Source organism: Sesamum indicum, linkage group LG2, assembly GCF_026168435.1.
Source record: "Sesamum indicum cultivar Baizhima isolate 11 linkage group LG2, ASM2616843v1, whole genome shotgun sequence".
Lineage (NCBI taxonomy): Eukaryota > Viridiplantae > Streptophyta > Magnoliopsida > Lamiales > Pedaliaceae > Sesamum > Sesamum indicum.
This window is the reverse complement of record NC_142658.1, coordinates 12,495,345-12,514,021: the sequence shown is the minus strand read 5'-3', so window position 1 is coordinate 12,514,021 and position 18,677 is coordinate 12,495,345. Positions and strand designations below refer to the sequence as shown.

Here is an 18,677-nt window from a genome sequence, read left to right as displayed (position 1 = left end):
AAATTAGCTCATCTTGCAGAAGTTTGTCGCTACATGAGGGAATGAATGAAAGTAAAATATGGTTGGTCAATGGATAATTTTTTTTATTGCCAACCTTAGTGGATATTATATTACTTGTGGAGTGTACTGTTGCTATTTAATTACATAAGTTTTTGTTTGTATTACAGATCTTCCAATTTGAATAATACTTATATCAAAAGACACAGGAATATTATATATAACTTGTATAAAAGCTTAAATATGAAGTCAATACACGTGAATTACGGTTATATATACATAGACAAAACAATTGTTTACAATTGCAAAATAGTTTAAAAAACATCAGGTTAAAATAATATTTATTTCTTTGGAACAAATAAGTTCGATACAGATAACAAAGAATAGAAATTAGGGAGCCTATTACACGGCTCACTAACTCTGCCTGGGGTGGGGGTACCTATTATTCGTCGGCGGTCCGGCCCCACTATACAGAGCCGCCCCCCAACTCACTTAAAGGATGCTGCAACATTTCGAAGGAAATTTTTTCTTAATCTAGAGTAATCAGCCTAGTAATTTCAATGGTCTTGCTTCAAATTACTTTTAAAACAAGTAGACTATCATTAACCCACCTGTTAGTATAAGTAATTTGGCATATAATGTTACATAACAATAAAATATAGAGGGAAACAAGAATATTAAGCAATAATCATAATTTATTTGTTCTCGCCGAGTAAAATACATTTACACAATCAATTATGTATGGGGTCCTACAACAATTCTAAAATTAGAACACTGCCTTTACCAGGCCAAAATAATAAAAGTAATTCGGATCAAGACATTGCAATATAAATCCTACAAACCAAAAAAGAAAAAGGTTGCATGCAAATACAATGCAAGAGGTATGCTCCCGTTTTGCGTGTCATCCTGCTACTTTAAGCTTTGGACCATAGAATGGTCCTTTCCGGTGCACGAAGTGAATGCCTGGGGATTAGGATATGAAGCTCATATTAGGTACATTATACATGTATACGAATTGCATGACAAGCTCAACTCAGACCAGCTACAGCCTTGCCTCAAAATAAAGATAATAAGGAAAAACATTATTGATCCGAGTCCTGAGACAATGTCTTGATGACAAGCACAACACACCTGCTCGGATCCAAGTTAAAGTTGTATCCACTAAAAGTTAAGCTTTGAAAGCAAATATTCTTTAGTTAGGAAAATTTATCACACATAGAACCACTATCAACAAATCAACAATGCATTATAAATTAACCAATCTATAATAACAAATATATGAAGCTGTAGAAACACTGACAAAAATTTCCTGTACAGGGATTGCAGGGTGATTTGAATTAGATAGTTGGACTATAGCCAGTTAATGATCAATTCTATGCTAGGAACAACTGCTTTAATTGGATAACAAAACGGTATCCCACAATAATTCCCAAATGAAGGAATCTGCAATGGCTGTGGCTTAAATAATGATAAACAGTTGGGTCTGGCAATATGATAAACTATACTACAAATTCTGCCTCCATGTTTCTGTCAAAATCACCAAAAGCAAACCAAGTACCATCTGAAATATAACTAGAAGGAGCTATTGCAAGGAGCAAGATTTCACAGCTTGAGAGTTCCAACACACGACAGATGGGACCAATGTCGTCGACTTGTGTTCTGAAGCGTTTCATAGAGCACAAGTGTTTAAGTGCTCCCATCACGACAACTCCGAGTTTGTTTCTTTAGGAAGAATCAAACCGATCAGGCAAAGAGAGGGATTAGGAGGAATGGATAGCATGGAACACATTTCGGGCGAGTATGGGAGAATAAAAAGTAGTCTTGCCCACATGGACTTTGCAGCTGGGATTTTGATTACTCCTGCACAGTCTCGCTGCTTCAGGTATGATATGAAATCTTGAAACTGCAACATAGAATTAGAAATTTCAATCGCTTTGGTAACGAATGGACATGATAATTCAACAGACTACCATGAGAATGTTCCAAACATGCAAAGGACTTTGACAGTAAATAGAACAAAGTCAGTACTGCAATGACCTATATCAGAGAAAGGCGCATTGCTTTCTATGCAGGACGTCTTCTAATTTGTAATGTTAGGAGTTGTTCTATTACTACCTCACATGAACTGATTATTCGTATTGCTCATTACTGGATCTAAACTGGATGTAGGAAAATTATAGTAGATCCTTGATTATTTCGGGATTTTCCAACTGAACATGGCAGGTGCATTTGTGGGGGCATAATATATTACTCAGGTAGATGCCTCTAGGTAATATTTCAATCAAATATGTGCATAAGTGTAAATCTCATTTGCAGGTAAAATCAAAATAAACTGCATATGTAAAAAATGTAAAGCTTAAACTTCAGTAAATAACATAACATATTATGTATTTATATTTAGGGATAATTACATTTAGACCCCCTCACCTATTGCCCTTTTACACAAGCCACCCCCATAGTAGCCAGTGGCGCACGACGCGGCACGCGCCTTTTCGAAGGATGGCGCAAATATAAGAAATAATCTATATATCTATATAATTAGTATTATTTGACTAGATTAATGTATAAGGAGTTACATAAGACATATAAAACAACAAATTCAACATAACAAGAATTCATATAATTAAAACAACCAATGTTAAACCATTGAATCCACCCCTGCCTTTTCAAAAATTATAGAAACCAGCCCTAGCCGCCTTTAAAATCCCAAAATGTCCCTGTTGACTCAATCAAATTTTAATTTAATTTTTTAATAACAGAAATGCTCCTAAGGGTGTTTTGTAATTACCAGACGGTAGAGGAGGTGTCAACGTAATGTTTATGGAGATAAATAATATAACCCCGTATATTTTTTTTTTTATTTGTACTAATTTTTAATTTTAATTTAATTATTCTATTCATTTTTAATTAAATCTTTACATAAAATTACACTTTTAATAATTATAATATTAAATTATTCAATTAATATATTAACAAAATTAATTACTAGCTTATAAGTTCAAATTAATTATCACACTTTTATAAATTTCTAAAATTATTAAAATTAAAAAATTATTTATCCTCTATTTTTATTTATAATTAAATTTTATTAGAATTAATAAGTTATAATTTAAAATAATTTATGCAGTTTATATAAACTATATTAGAATTAGTAAAATAAATAATTTAATTATTCAAAAAAACATTTTAAATTATTAAATTTTTTTTTTAAAAAAATTATTCCTTCTTTCCAATCCTATCACACCCACAACTCTTGCCTGTGCCCTCGTTCCCACCGCCCTATTAAGGCCTATGGGCTATGTCCTCGCCCCTCTTGTGCCCAATCTTTCACTTTCCTCCGCTATCGTTCGCCATAAAAATATGTATGTCTATATTATATCACATACATACAAATATGTCCAATTATATACATATTTATTATTTATATTGTATAAACATATATACATACATGCATAACTTATTAATTTTAATAAAATTAGTTATAAATAAAAAAAATATATTTATTTTAAGAATTTAAAAAAATAATTTGTACAAGTGTGATAATTTTTTAATTTAAATTTATGAGCTAGTAACTAATTTTTATTAATAATATATTAATTGAATAATTTAATGTTTCAATTATTAAGAAGTGTAACTTTATATACAGATTCAGTAAAAAAAATTAATAAAATAATTTAAATTTAAATTAAAAATTAGTATAAATAATGAAAAACTATACGGGGTAATATTATTCATTCCCATAAACATTACTTGGCACTCCCTCTACCTTTTGGTAATTACAAAACACTCCTGAGGGCATTTGTGTCATTGAGAAAAAATTAAAATTTGACCATTTATAGGGGTAATTTAGGGTTTTAAAGTCTGTTAGGGGTGGTTTCTATAATTTTTGAAAAGGCAGCGGTAGTTTGCGTAAAAGGACAATAAGTGAGGGGGTGTAAATGCAATTATCTCTTATATTTATACTATAATAAAAGTGTGAATTCCCACTGAGGTTTGTTTCTTTTGTGAAAGATAATTTAAGGACTATTTATAACAATAAATAAGGATTAGTTATAAAAGAAAATTCTAATTAAAAAAAAGAAACTATTTAGTAGTTCTAATTTCTCTAAACTACCTAGATATAATTTTACGATTGATGATACTTTCAATTAAATTAAAGGGTAAATAACATTTAGCATCCAAACTATGACTATTTTTATACTTTGGCTCCTAAACTTTTTTTGTGTCAACTTACCATCTCAACTTTATGAAATTTTGCACTTTCCCATTTATAACTATTTTTTCACCAAGTTTTTTGTCTAAAAAAATCACATGCAATTCACTTGTGATATTTAATAGTTATGTGATGTAATATTTTTCACATATCCATAGTATGTGATGTTTCCCGGGCAAAACAATTAGCAAAAAACTCATCATATATGGTAAAGTGCAAATTCACAAAATTGAGATGGCAAATCGACACAAAAAGTTTAGATGTCAAAATGTAAAAACGAATATAATTCGAATGGTAAAATGTAATTTACCCTAAATTAAAACACAATAAAAATGCAAACATTATTTTAGACAACAGTTATTTAAATTTATTATTGAAAAAATACTTTACTGAGGTACATATGATAACCGTTAGCTATAAAGTTTTACATGAGCCGCATATGTAAACTATTAAGCTAAAACTTTTATAAATACTGGAGTGAGTGAAGCGGCCAAATTTATATTGTTAGTATTGAAATAAAATTAATATAATTCTTATGATACTAAATAGAATTATACTGGAAAAGCTCATGTGAGTAGCATTAATTTTTCATCAAAAGTAATTACTAACAACTATTATAAATCAATCAATGTAAAAAAATAAATTGCAAGACAAAATAGATAGTCTTGTACTATTAATATTAGAAAAAGGAGAAAAAGCTTAAAAACATAGTGAAAAACATTAAACAATAACGTGAACAAGTAAGATTCGGATAAAAAAATGCAAACTAAAATATTAGCTGTAGACTAAATTTTAAGTATATGAGATACAAACTTTTACAATTTGAAACCAGAAAAACCATCTAAATACACCCCCACCCCACCCCCGCATAAAAATTGACATAGTAGATAAAAATGAAATTGAAGTGAGAATTTGAGATAGAAAATGCACATATGATGAATGAACAACCTTAAAATTTAAATAGAGTAAACGGTATTAAATTTAAGGGTAAATTTCAACAACCTCCCTTAAGGTTTGGCATAATTACAAATACCCCTCATTATTTGAAAAATTATCAATACCCCCCTGATTTTAACGATCGTCTAACAATTAGCCCAATCCATTAGGTTTTCATCCATTTTTTATGGTGAACTGACCAAAATGCCCTTGTGGATCAAAAATTATAATTTTGTTTATTTTTTATTTTTTTCATGGACTAAGTGAATAATTTTTTTTATAATTGTTAAAAATTTTGTTATCCATCCTGTTTGATTTTTTATAACTTTTTAATTTTAAAAACTAAAAATGAAAAAATACAATAAGGGCAAAATTGACAATTTCATACCTCCATCCAAGGATTACATAATTTCATCAAACATCAAGGAGTATTTGTAATTTTTCAAACAACGAGGGGGTATTCGTAATTATGCCAAACTTCAGGAGAGGTCGATGTAATTTACCTTAAATTTAATTACTACAAATATAGAACATTATGATATAAAATAAAATTATTTTGATACTAAGATTTTAACAAGTTACATTAGCTGCTTCTTAAAAAGAACTAACATAACCCGAATCCATTTGACAAGATCAAGTAACAAAATATTGACAAAGATCAGAAAAAGAGACAATATAATGTTGTATAAAAAATGTTAAAAAAATAGCAAATCAATGTTAAACAAATCGTTTAAAAGTAAGATTTGAAATAACCGCATGCTGAAATGTCAGTTATAGGCTAGATTTCGGTTATATAATTATATTTTCAAATTCAGTAAACGGACTGATTATGCAGAAGAACTTAGTGACCATAAAATAATAAATAGAAAATGAGACAGTTAAGTTAAAACTTAGAACTTAAAAAAATGATAATTTATAGAGGTAATTTCTAAGAATAAGTTAAAATTAAGAAAATAAACCAAATAAATATTAAGAATAAAAATAGATATCAGCAAATAAAATCATCAATCTTATTCAATTAAAATTGCTTATGAAAAATAAGACCAAAACTCTTACGAACAGACTTTAAGAAAGATAATCATTTATATACATAATTACTTTTGTTTCTATGCCAATTGTATTTTTAATATAATACCATAAGTGTATAATAACAACAAATAATGACATGAAAAATTAAGCAGTAAACGCATGCTATCAAAAGACCTACCAATAATGAATAATCAAGTCTTATTAAATCAGCATTACTTATAAAAAAATCCAAATAAAGGACTTCAAGCCTTTAACTAAGTTTTTGTGATAATTTTGTATAGTCTTCTATAGATCACTATTTTTTACTATGTGTTAATTGATTGTAATACAAAACTACATATAATAATTAGTGAACACTAAGGCAGATTTTTACTTTTAAGAATTAACTTTCGATATAGCAGTAACATTTCTACACATGTGATGCATGTAGTAGTTGCTAGTAGACTAGTAGTAGCAAAAAGGAGAAAAGCAGTAAAAATTTACATAGACATTCGCCATGCAACATCAAGTGATATGAAGGGATGGAGAAAAATAGAAACACAATTGCAGATTCGACTTACACCCTTGTGATCGCCACTAGAGGATGGAAGCAGCCAACAAATTTCTCTCTGTCACATAGAGATAAAATCAGTAGGCAATAGATTGCCACAGAATAATATGACACCAGTTATCTAGCATTGATATTGCCACAGAATAACCATGAGCATATATCTCAAGCACACTTCATTCATCAAGACAACACCACTTAGTAGGCCGCGAAAGCTGATAAATTAACTAAAGCTGTGTTATGCAGACTTTAAGACCTTCAAAAACCACAAGATTCTAGTGTGGCCAGGTCAGTCCAAACCCATTAACTGGTCAAAACCCACACTCAAAAAATGTTCTTTATGGTTGCATGTGTCATGTAGCTTAGATTAGGAGCATAGGCAGTGCGATTAGGTTGCTTTCATGAGAATATCAAACCAACAAGACACTAGTGGTCAGGCAGAAATTTTAACTGTAAGAAACCAATTTATCTTCCTGACAAGTGTGATTCGGGTTGGGTAGGATGGATCCTTTTGGTTGGGCTGGTTGGTGGTTTAGTTCTATATCTTAAAACTAAAACTAGCACAATTTACAAAATGAACTATTACAAAATAATCCAACCAAATATTACAAAAACAAGGAATAAACAGCAAACTATTCCTTCAAAAATTTGAAACTCGAAAAGAAAAAGAAATTTTAGGAATTTTCAGAAATACAATACTAATGATGTTTCTGTAAAGTTTCATAAATGTTGTACAGTCATCATTATCAAAGGCCAACCTGAAAACCCGATTTCCTATACATTGTGCCTTCACAAGAGGAACTCTGTGTTACTGTGTATGTAGAGCAGTGGGATCAGATCCAAGGATTCCATGCAAGTTGATTTATGAGACCTTTTGAATAAATAATGGACGAAAAGACAATGGAAAAGCAGAGAATTTTTATTCTGTACAATTGTCACTGAACAGTCTGGATCACATCAGCTCACTTCTGATGATGCCAATTAGCAATATAAAACAAGGTATTGTTAGATGCAATTGCAAGATACTGACATAATCCTTGATCTTTCTCAATGAAGATTATTCTTGTAAGGTGTCTCACACATTTATTAATGATTAGTATTCTATTCTTTTCTGAGAGGTATGGGTGGGGCAGGATTGAAACTGAAGCTAAAATTACAAACTACAAGTAAAATGAATATTCTTTGACAAGCAATCACATAAGAGCATAAAGGGAATCAATGAGAAGTCCAAAGGCACTGCGTTAGGAGCAGAGACTTGCATACAAACACAGACATGAACATGGGCACAGCCACACACACACACACACAGAGCAACCATAACAAGTTCACCACTCACTCTGTGAGGCGGGGTACTAGAAAATGTTGATTTCACATGCCGGAGATCAGTGCGTTTTGTCATATCCAACCTAGCAGGCCATCTGCACATTCATCAGAAAACAATTTAAAGAAACATTTGTTCATCTCATTCTGCATGAAGATCAAAGTAAGACACGAATCCTTACTCTGCAGGCTCAACAATAGCATTTGAGTAGTTGCAAATATCAGAATCCACTCGTTGTGCATGTATTGTACAGTAGTAAACGCCACTTTTACTCAATATCCCTTGCCAGGGATAGTGCTGGGAAGACCTAGTCTCTGTATCAGCAGCTACAGATGGAGGAGGTGGGGGTGGAGAACTAGGGGGAGGAGGAAATGCAGGAGGCTGGGAATGGGGGGGAGGTGGAGGTGGAGGTGGAGGTGGAGGTGTTGGAGGCAGCGGAGGCTGTAACTCAGGCTGAGGAGGCAAAGGAGGACGGAAATCAGACTGAGGTAAGGGAGGAGGCAAATTAGGTGGAGGTGGTGGTAAAGATGATAATGGAGGAGGGACAACAGGCATAGAGAACATCTGATCATATGGTGCCATAGAACTTCCATGGATCTGTGCCAATGGAGTCACAGAAGCAGGTAAAAATGGCGGGCCTTGCAGATTACCGTGAGCATTAGCTGGCATTACAGGAGAAGGAATATGCTTTGGAGGCAGATGATGACCCACCCCACGTGCATCCCACAAACTATTAGGAGGTGCATAGACAGGTCGAGCGAATGTAGAAGCTTGAATCGGCTGCTGTGGTGTAATAGATGGTCCTGGAGTTTTAGATATGGATGCAATGCTTACTCCAGGATGTATTCCACTTTCAGGTTTTCCATACACCCATGATTGTTCAGTTGTACCACTTCTTCCAATTTCCACAATTCCTCCAGCAGTCCAAGTTGACTGGAAAGGGTTCGCACTTTGCATCATAGACCCACAATGTTCCTGACTTATTCTTGGTGATGTAAGTTCCAGAGAACTGCTATCTGGTCTTACTGAGGGAGTTGTGACGTGGGGGTTTGCAGGATTTCTGATGAAAACATTGGTGCAATAGTTCAGCTTGGCATTAAAAGTTAACCAATGACATGAAAGAAATTATGCGAAGATATAAGTACCCCAACTACATATCTCTAAGATAAACTTTATGAAATGTGTGGCAACATTAGGTAAGACCAAGACTGAATAACTACCAGACAGATCAACTGAATCCCGTAGATGCTAACATGGGAAAGATGCACAACAAAATTTCTAAGAGCAAATACAGAAAAAGTAAAAACTTAGCACAATGTCAAACCTGAATTCTATCTGGAAGAAAATCCCAGGACAGTCTCGTAAATTCTTCAATAAAGTATTTGCTGTATCTGTGCTGCTACATTCAATAACCCAATAAGAACCTCTTGGCATACTTGTTCTACTCATCCTGACAACAGATCCAGTTTTATTGATTGCAATGTTGCAAACAGCCAAAAGCTCATCATCAGTGATACACGAGGGGCTTATATTTGGAATATTAATCCAAAGTGTGTTTGTTGGTGCTCGTTCATGTTCCCACATTGGAGCACCATGCGCATGATTCTCAAAAGAACCTTGGGGGTGAGTGAGATTATACTTTGCACGTAACTGTTGAAGCAATGAAGACAATCCCGATGTCCTTGTCAAATAATTCTCAGGAGGCTTCTCTATCAAAGTCTGACCATGAGGTGATCCAATCATGCTATTAGCAGGGAAATTGTTTCTCGTATCAACATGAACTGAAGCAGGAGAAGGCCTTGCACCTTCAGCATGCATCATTACATTAGCTGGACCTAAGTTGGAGGGAGGTGGGAAAAAATTACTATTTTCCTTGCGATGCCACCGTAGATGAGCTATTGAAATGGCAGCTTCTTCAGGTGCATCAAATTCCATCAATAATGCACCTTCACTACTAAGATCAATGACCGTGCGAGGGCCCTTGTGAAGTACTTTCTTAACTTCATGCATCATCTCATCCTTTGCCCATTTGCTTGAAACATTTCCAACATAAACATGGCAACTAGAACCAACAGCAATACCATTTATAGCTCCTCTTGTTCCTAATCCTGTATCCAAAAACTTTATCCGTAGGCAGGCACCCCAAGGGGAACGCCCCCGCATTAGTTCCCTAGCTTTCAAAGCATCCATAATATTTCTATACTCAATAGTAGCAAATCCTTTAAATGGAAAATATCGCAATTGATCTATAGGACCAAACTTCTCAAACTGAAACCTAATAAGCATTTCAGATGCATCAGGACCTAATGACCCCAGCCAGAGTTGTTTTGAAGCTGGAAAGATATCCATTGCAGCAGGGTCTCCATCAGAGTACCATATTGCATGGTGGGTTGATGAATGAGGAGGAGGAATATTTTGCTTTGGAGATTCAAAAGGAGAATTTGCAGCTTCAGTGGAGGATCTTAGAGCAGGTATAGGTTGGTCGATATTCGGAATTGGACTCCTCTCTACCTGGGTAGAATGGCTTCTACCATTAAATGAGTTGCTTCTGAAATCCCGCGGCGCTCTCGTTCTGGGTGAGAAAGACTGTCGGTTCAACAATTCCCTAGGCATGAACGTTTTGGCATTGGAATGATCTCCAGGATCCCCATAATGAGAATCCATCGACTTTGATTCTCCATCAAAAGGATCAACCCCAGCATTGATTTGTGTGCTACCTTTTTTCAAATGGATGCCTGAAAGCTTCTGTGGACAATCTCTCCCTGAAACTACAGAAGGAGATCCTAGCTTATTAGATATTCTAGAAACCAAGTACTGATTCACATATTGAGATGAAAAAGGAGTACCCTCAGCACCATCTACTTGACGGTCTTCTGCCTTAACTTGTAGAATAAAAGATTCAAATACTTCTTCTAGAACAGATGTAATGTCAGAAACGACTTCAGCAGATGCAGAATCGCAAAGCATCCTGTATCTTGAAAAAATCAAACTTTTGAGCGTTGGATCTCTATTAAGAACCTGTAAAACAAAAACCAAGAATAAAGTACAGCAGTCAAAAAAATAATAATAATAATAATAATCCGAAACATTTTTGGACAAGCTCTAACCAGTATTATAATGGTAAAAGCTAAACAGGACAATACCATCAGCATTCCGCTCATTGAAGAGGCTGACTAGTGAACTCTTAGATAGTGTAACATGACAATATTAAAAGTGTAGAATGATATGTTCTACTACTTTCAGCTGTTCAATCATTGAGAGATGCTATATAGGCACCATCAAATATTATCTGATAATATTAACCACAGGGCAGGCAAAATGTCAGTGCTTTTACTTCAGCTACAGGAACAGTTCTACACCATTTGATTTGATAGGTCAGCATTCCAACTAGACTTGAATCACAGTTTCTATTACAACATCATTCTTTTTTATGCAACTCCAACCATCATATCCAGCATATTATAAGGTCATTAACAAAAGGAAATGTCATGTAGTGTAGTGTAGGTTAGAAAGTTCATCTTACTTGCTTCATGAGTTCCTAAGATGAATGGAAGCAAGCTTGATATCAAACCTATAACATGAATGCTTGAGGGTAATATTACATGCATAGAAGCTGATTCTAGAGATATAACAGAATACTAAAAGAATGTCAACAAGGTTATACGATCAAAGCTTGAGTTAAGGTTTCAGCTTCGGCAAATTCCATACATGAAGTTAAATGTCAGCAAGGCGAATGATCCTTTAGAGCATCAACTACGAGTACTTCCATTGTCAAAACTGAAGTCCCGTAGCTAATAATAGTACCAACTATGGAACAAGATTAGCTACCAGAAGAATATATCAACAATACATCAATCCCACAGGTCAACACAAAACCAGTCCGTATTGCCAAGTGCCCACAGTCCTAGAAATTCCCCAAACAGAATTAGCAAGTGCTTTAAATAGAAAACAAATAACAGCTCCTGTAACAGAACCAGGACTAACAGAATGCTTTCATCATAGAATCAATCTGAGAAGTATGACACATTACAATATAGAGTATATTACCAGTCCTAACAAGCAATTCTTTATTACTGCTGGTGTACTATTTGAAAAAGAATTTCCCTTTGATAGAGGACAGCTGTTAGTAGGCTGCTTCTCATCACCTTCTGTTCTGCTAGATTGAATGGATGATTCAGCACATCCCTCATCCACACGATGAGTACCAATATCATTCAGTTCAATTGTCAACTGGCGAAGAAAGTAATTTCCTTTCTGTGCCCCCTCCTTTCCAGTGGAGTTAAAGATTTCAAAGCAAGCAATAAGTGAATCTTTAGGACAACTGAAGAAAATCCTCAAAAAACTTAGTGCATGCAACTTAGACAATTTGAATAACACAGAATTATCTTCCTCCAAAAACTCGCGCTTAAAATCAGAAAACGATTCTGCAACTTCATAAATTCTCAGGACTCTCCAGTCAATAATACCAAAGATATCCTTTCCCTCGAAAGAGGACACGAGAAAAGTAAAAACATGAAGAAAAACTGCAGAACATATCCCTTGAATAACTGCTGAAGTTGAGGCCACAGAAGAAGCAGCCTGGCAGATATCAACTAGACCTAATATGCAGGTCTTAGCAGTCTCAAAAGGAATACCATCAATGTCTTCTCCCCTACTTATCAATGCGAAGCACCGATTATACATACTTGTTACAACATTTGCTGCAGCTTCAAGTGCAGTTGGACAATATGATGCATAGTGCGGTATGTGCTCTGCCACTAGACGTTGTACACATAGTCCACCTGTAATAGCATCATAGCATCATAAATATCACAAAAGTTTACATGGATAATCAAAACTATATGTGCAATATAAAGGAAATATAATATCAAAAGGCAGAAGCCACTCAAATTGTTTAATATAAAACTAAGAATACAATAACTAAATTCCACACTTGTTGCTGATTATCATCAAAAGAGATTGACATTTCCACCTAAAGGCATTACTTAAGTTCAAGAAAGAAATTTAATAGAGATTTACTTCATAAAACCATACATCATTCATCTGATATCTAGTGATGGAAGTTCTCATAATCTTAAATACAAGATGTATCAACTTTAATTGAGAAAAATTAGGGAAGACAACATGTGTAATTTATATAACAGCAGGACTGGTAATATAGTGGACAACTATAGCTTCGGATCTTCCAGCAGCTTGTTGGTGAACCTCTGTTACTTCACACCAGCAACCCATGATTCTATTTGTCCTTGAACATTACATAGGCAGCATAGAAGAGAGTGCTTGACCAAATCAACACGCAGTTGGCATCTCAAGAAGATATCTAGATTGGACATTGTAACATACTGGGAGGGTTATTATCTAAATTATTGGTGCTTTATCTGTGATATGCTGGTGCGATATTAATCACTAATTATCTTTTGAGCTATATGGCAACTTCTCTTCCATATGATCATGATGAACATTAGAGAGCAAAAGTCTAAAGGTAGTTTTTTCATGCTTCTGGTGGCACGAATGTTCAAAATTTCACCAAACATTTTTAGCTTAGTGTGTGCAAAAACAAAGAATCAAATACTTGATCATTTTATGGTAACGATGAAACATGATTGATAATACATGAGAGGATAGAAGCTCTCAAGTTTTTTTTGCTTTTACATACACCATATATGAGTATTATGACATTAATCACTTGTCATTAAAACGAATGCAGATCATTCCAACTTGTAGAATTAAATGGATAACATAAGACATCCTTCTCAACAAGCATCCTCCACTAGGGTTCTGCTTTAAGCCATGTTCTTCTATGGCATGAGTTAGCAATTCTGCTTATTGAAAACTATGATAATTCAACCAATCAGATCCAGAAAAATTACATTAATTTGAGGTGGAATACTTTCTTTACGCACCGTAGGCATACAAAAGTTGATAACTAATATTGTAAAACTTGAGAAAGAAAATTTAATTTCAACTGTGTGGATACTTCGGAAGTTTTACGTTGAGCTCCCCTACAATAAACTCAACAGTAAAGATAATCTACTTCTAACACAGTTATCCATTCAGTGTAGTAACTCAAGATATTCCTTTGAAAGCAAAAAGTAAGCGGTGCTAATCACATTGAACATAGTCCCGTTCACATGAATCTGATCAACGGTTGACATACTGCTGGTTTCTGATTCTTGCCCAAGGACAAAGACCTTAAAGATTAGTTACAGACAGGGTAACAAAGAGAAAGAGCGCTGGTAGGGATGTACCCACCAACTCGGTGGTTGAACAACAACATTAACTAGTGGGTCACAGTCATTTTCTTCTCCATATACTAAGTAATTGGCGGCAGCAATCTAATTTACATGCCATATCAAATCCTTCAGTTTACCACACATATATGTAGAAAGGAATTTTCAATCATATCAGGATCCAATTGAAAAACTGGGGTCAACTATTTAGAAAATCCTGCCTCCATATAAGTGGTCATAAGGACACTCCCAATAGTCTATGTGATTCAAGTACTGCTCCACCGCCACCAAATGTAGCTTGGGATAAATCCGGTGAGATGATGGAAGGAAGCATGCACATCACATTATGATTTGCCAATATGAAGCAAGATTTGGGATAGTGAGCTTAACTTTAATGAAACAGCTAATGACCAAGGTTGGTCGATTTGCTACCAAAACTGCGAAAATATTGTCAAGCCCAAGCAAATGGTGAGATCAAGCAACTTTATTAAAATGCAAATCATTTAGCACTTTATACTCAAAGATCAAAACGACACAAGTTATCATTTCATTTGAGAAAGTTATAGAAACTTAGCATGTCGAAAGCTTGTTTGAATAAATATCCAACCACCCTGCACAGCTCAATTCTATTTGCGGTCCTACTTCAACGGAACACACCATCAAGACAACTGCTTATCTGGTATTATCAAACAACATAAAACCAAAAAATTATAAATAAAAATCGAACCCTAAAATTTATGCTCTAAAGTTCCCCTGAAGTAAAGACAAGAAAACACATCTTTACTGCAATAGTTTAATTTCTTTCGAATTATTAGGACCAAAAAAATAAAAGGACGATCAGTAATTCTCCAAGTAACAGATGAAAAAGACAAAAAAAAAAAAAAGGAAGCACAAAAACGATACCCTAACCTCTAGCGGCCGTGATGAGAGAGAGATAGGCTTCTTCCAGTTCCGGCATAAAACGCTTATCCTTCTGACCGATGCAGAATTTTATTCTCTTATAGCACTCAAAAACATTCCGAATTTCTTCTTGGCTTCTGCGCCTTCGCAAGATTTCTTCCTGAGACAACCGCGGAGGCGTGTGCGGCTGCGAAGGTTGTGTAGGTGGTTCTGTCGGCGGCGGAGGTGGCGGTGGTTGTGGCGGCGGAGATTTCGGAGGTGGCGGTTCTTGTAACTTTCGCTTTTTCAGGGGCTGCTCCGCTGCGGCCATGGCGCACAGAAGAGGGCAAAGACTGAGAGTGACAAGCCCGTCTATCCCTTCTATATTTTGATCATTTGTTTGAGTAGAGCTGTATTTTATTTTAGTTATTAAAAGCTTTATTTTGTGTGAATTTCAATATGAAAATATTCATTTTATCCTCTTCAATAAAGAAAATACAAATTATTCTTTTTTAATTTTTGTCTCTCTTCCAAAAATATAAAATAAAAATATTTAATCCAATACTTCTAAATCAAAAACTAAAACAAAGAATTTAACCAGATCAATTATAAAATTACATAGTCACTTAATCTATAAAATCTATACTTTTATATAATTGAATAGGGTGTTTTTAATTTATTAATATATTAATTTTTTATTTTTAATATTTAATTTTTTTTTCTTTTCTCAACTTAACCTACCACATGCTTTCAAATACGTCCAGCATGCTTTTACGATAAAATTAAGCCTTCATAAATTTATACCTTAGGTAGATTGTATTGTCATCGGGTATTTCAAGTTCTCGATTTTAGAATATAATCTTATTTCGTTTCATACCTTAAGTAAGGGTGCAAGATGAGTCAAGCCGGCACGTGGCTCAACAAGAGCTCGAGGCCAAGTATTTGTGTTCAAAGCACGAGAACTTTTCTCTATTTTTTTTCAATATTTTATTTTTTTGCAATATAAAATATTTTTATATATTTAACTATATAATCGATATTATATCAAATTCATATTGAAATTTCATCATATATTAAATTATATTTAATTAATATCTCATATTTTAATTTTAAATAATAATAAAATCTGTTGTTTTTATTTGTATTATAATCAAATATCTATCTAAAAATAAGCTTAATCAATAATTTAGTTTTGATAATTTTATTTAGTAAATACTTATTTAATATAATGTATATGAATTTAATGTTATATTTGTTATCAATTTGTAAACTTATTTTGAGATTTCGTGATTCCATCAATTATTTTAATGATAATAATAACAATGCTAATTAATCAATTTTACTTACAAAAAAATATTAAGGTCAAGGGAGAACTAATCAACAAAATAGGAATTAGCACTCCAATGTTTAAGTAAATAGAGTTGGGAAACACTTAAAATAACATACGATAATGGTATAATAATTGAGGTGAACTTATGAAATATCAAAGTGTAAGCTAAAGTGAGCTAGTGGAGTGCCAAAAATGAGCATGGAGTGTAAACCCGTATTGTTTGCCAAGGTAAAAAAGGTGTAGAGTGTAGATAGCTTGAGTTTCCATTTTGACTGCACTATGATATTTATTTATAGGAGGATTTGGAGTGAAATAGGGGAGTTGGTGGTGGCAATCTACATATCATAGGAAAGATGTAGGGGTTAGCTAACTAAGAAAAGAATCAAAATAAGATTTCGACTTTCCTTGATGAAGATATGACTATTTGGACGTGTCTTGCCCAGTCAACCCAAAAATTCTGGGAGGTTGTTGTTTGTCAGGGTTGATTCCGCTTATATGAAGAGAATTAGTAGGAGAATTTTTAAAGCGGCGTGGGTGTAGATGTGGAAAGCTTATCCGGTGTCGATTCTCTATTGTTTGTTGCATACTTCTGCATCAGACATATTGTTGGGTACGGCCAGGTTAGTATAAATGTAGAACACATGACGTAGTACATTGGTCATGGGCCTGTTGGTCCGATCAATGGGGGTCCACTCCTTTGCTTCAGGATTTAGGAAATATAAGTTAAGGAGGTATCATCACTCCCCCCAATAGTGCAAGACTTGTGTTGGACTATTCGGGTAGGAGGAAATAATCCTGCTATGCAAGAGCTCCTGTTTCAAGAATTTTTCTATACTCATGATTTTGAGGGGATCTACACAAATTGAAAAAGGTATGTCATAATTACCAAATGCCAAATGATATGACCGACTTCTGCCTACGGACAACACACCATTTGATTGGTTGGATAAGGCATGAAATCAGAGAGAAAGCAGACTCCTGCGCTAGTAAGACTGCTTCATAGTTTTGCTTTTAAAGCAAGTCGGCGCCTCCCAAGTGATTAGTGCCCTATTTGTGATTCTCTTTGTCAATTTTGGTGGGTTTCTTTTGCTTCTTCCCCTACATCTTATTCCTAGTTTATTTCTCATATTTTTCTTTTGCATGTTTTCATCTCCTCTCCATATGGTTTCAAAGTTTTTTTTTAAGGGTGATCACGGTGGGATTTTGATTTTTGCTAAGCAATTTTCAAATCGAAGTGTCAATGACGATTTTACAAAATAATTTGTCAAATTACCACTTTCAAAATCAAAATCGATATGCAATTTTACATGGTTTCGGTGCAGTTTAACACTTAAAACAAAAAAAGAAAAAAAGGATGTGAGACTAACAAAAAAATAAGAATATACATAGTTAAACTCTTTAATTAACAAAAAGTAAATATTATGAAAATGTTGAAGTCAAATACATAATAACTTAAGAACATATATAGTTAAAGGTCTTTAAGTGACAAAGTGAAACAAGGTTTCGAAATAATTAAAGTCAATAATCAAGACAACAAATAAAAGTCTTTAAAACCATCTTGAAGGTTAATTTTGAACTAAATAATATCTGATATACATTAATGAATTTGCAAAAGAAATAGAAACTTAATGTTAGCAAAATTAAAATAATAAAAAATCATAAAAAAGATATCTAATCATAATCTAAGAAATTTCCTATCTTTAACTATTTTTTTTACACTACAAAAAAATGGGGAAAAAAAAAGACTAAAAAAATCCCTAAAGAACCTGAACTTAGGATAGAAGAAAAAGAAGAATCAAAGAAATCTTACCTTGAGAAGTTTCAATATGAGATTTTGAGAAAGATGTGTTAAGTTGCTAAGAATTGAACAAGATAATAGAGGACTTGCAGGACATGGGTGAAGGAACACAAAGACCAGTGACAGAGAATTATTAATTTTCTTTATACGATTTGATAAGTGTAATGTGATTTGTTCCTTCCCTCATTTTTAGAAGTCGGGTTTTCACTTATAGAAGTGTCAATGCGCTTCTGACTAGTTGTTACTTAGTTAAGATGTCACTTAGCAGTTAATTAGTTAGTAGTTTAATTTCTATTAATAGAGATATAACTGAAATTTTCTTTTGCTTTCTTCCTTTTACTTCTGCAATTACTCTCAAATCCAAGCACAAGAAAGTTTCTATGAAAATTGGTGATGT

The 18,677-nt window shown here is 33.7% G+C and overlaps 1 protein-coding gene across 4 annotated transcripts; it reads right to left on the bottom strand.

Moving 5' to 3' along the window:
• Nucleotides 1–1,222: 1,222 nt before the first annotated feature.
• On the bottom strand, nt 1,223–15,557 carry LOC105155596 (nucleic acid binding protein). 4 transcript variants are annotated; one of them, XM_088877444.1, is made up of 9 exons: nt 15,183–15,324; nt 14,849–14,949; nt 12,091–12,824; nt 10,890–11,061; nt 9,368–10,811; nt 8,225–9,103; nt 8,059–8,140; nt 6,736–6,783; nt 1,223–1,900 (listed from the first exon to the last, which is right to left on the bottom strand). In XM_088877444.1, the coding sequence occupies exons 2-9, from the start codon at nt 14,931–14,933 to the stop codon at nt 1,697–1,699; spliced, it is 3,648 nt and encodes a 1,215-aa protein (XP_088733570.1). In that variant the 5' UTR covers nt 14,934–14,949; nt 15,183–15,324; the 3' UTR covers nt 1,223–1,696. The 4 variants fall into 4 exon arrangements, with proteins under 4 accessions (XP_088733570.1, XP_011069792.2, XP_088733571.1 ...); XM_011071490.3 differs by lacking the exon at nt 14,849–14,949 and having other exon boundaries at nt 15,183–15,556; XM_088877445.1 differs by lacking the exons at nt 14,849–14,949; nt 15,183–15,324 and adding an exon at nt 14,664–14,842.
• Nucleotides 15,558–18,677: the final 3,120 nt, after the last annotated feature.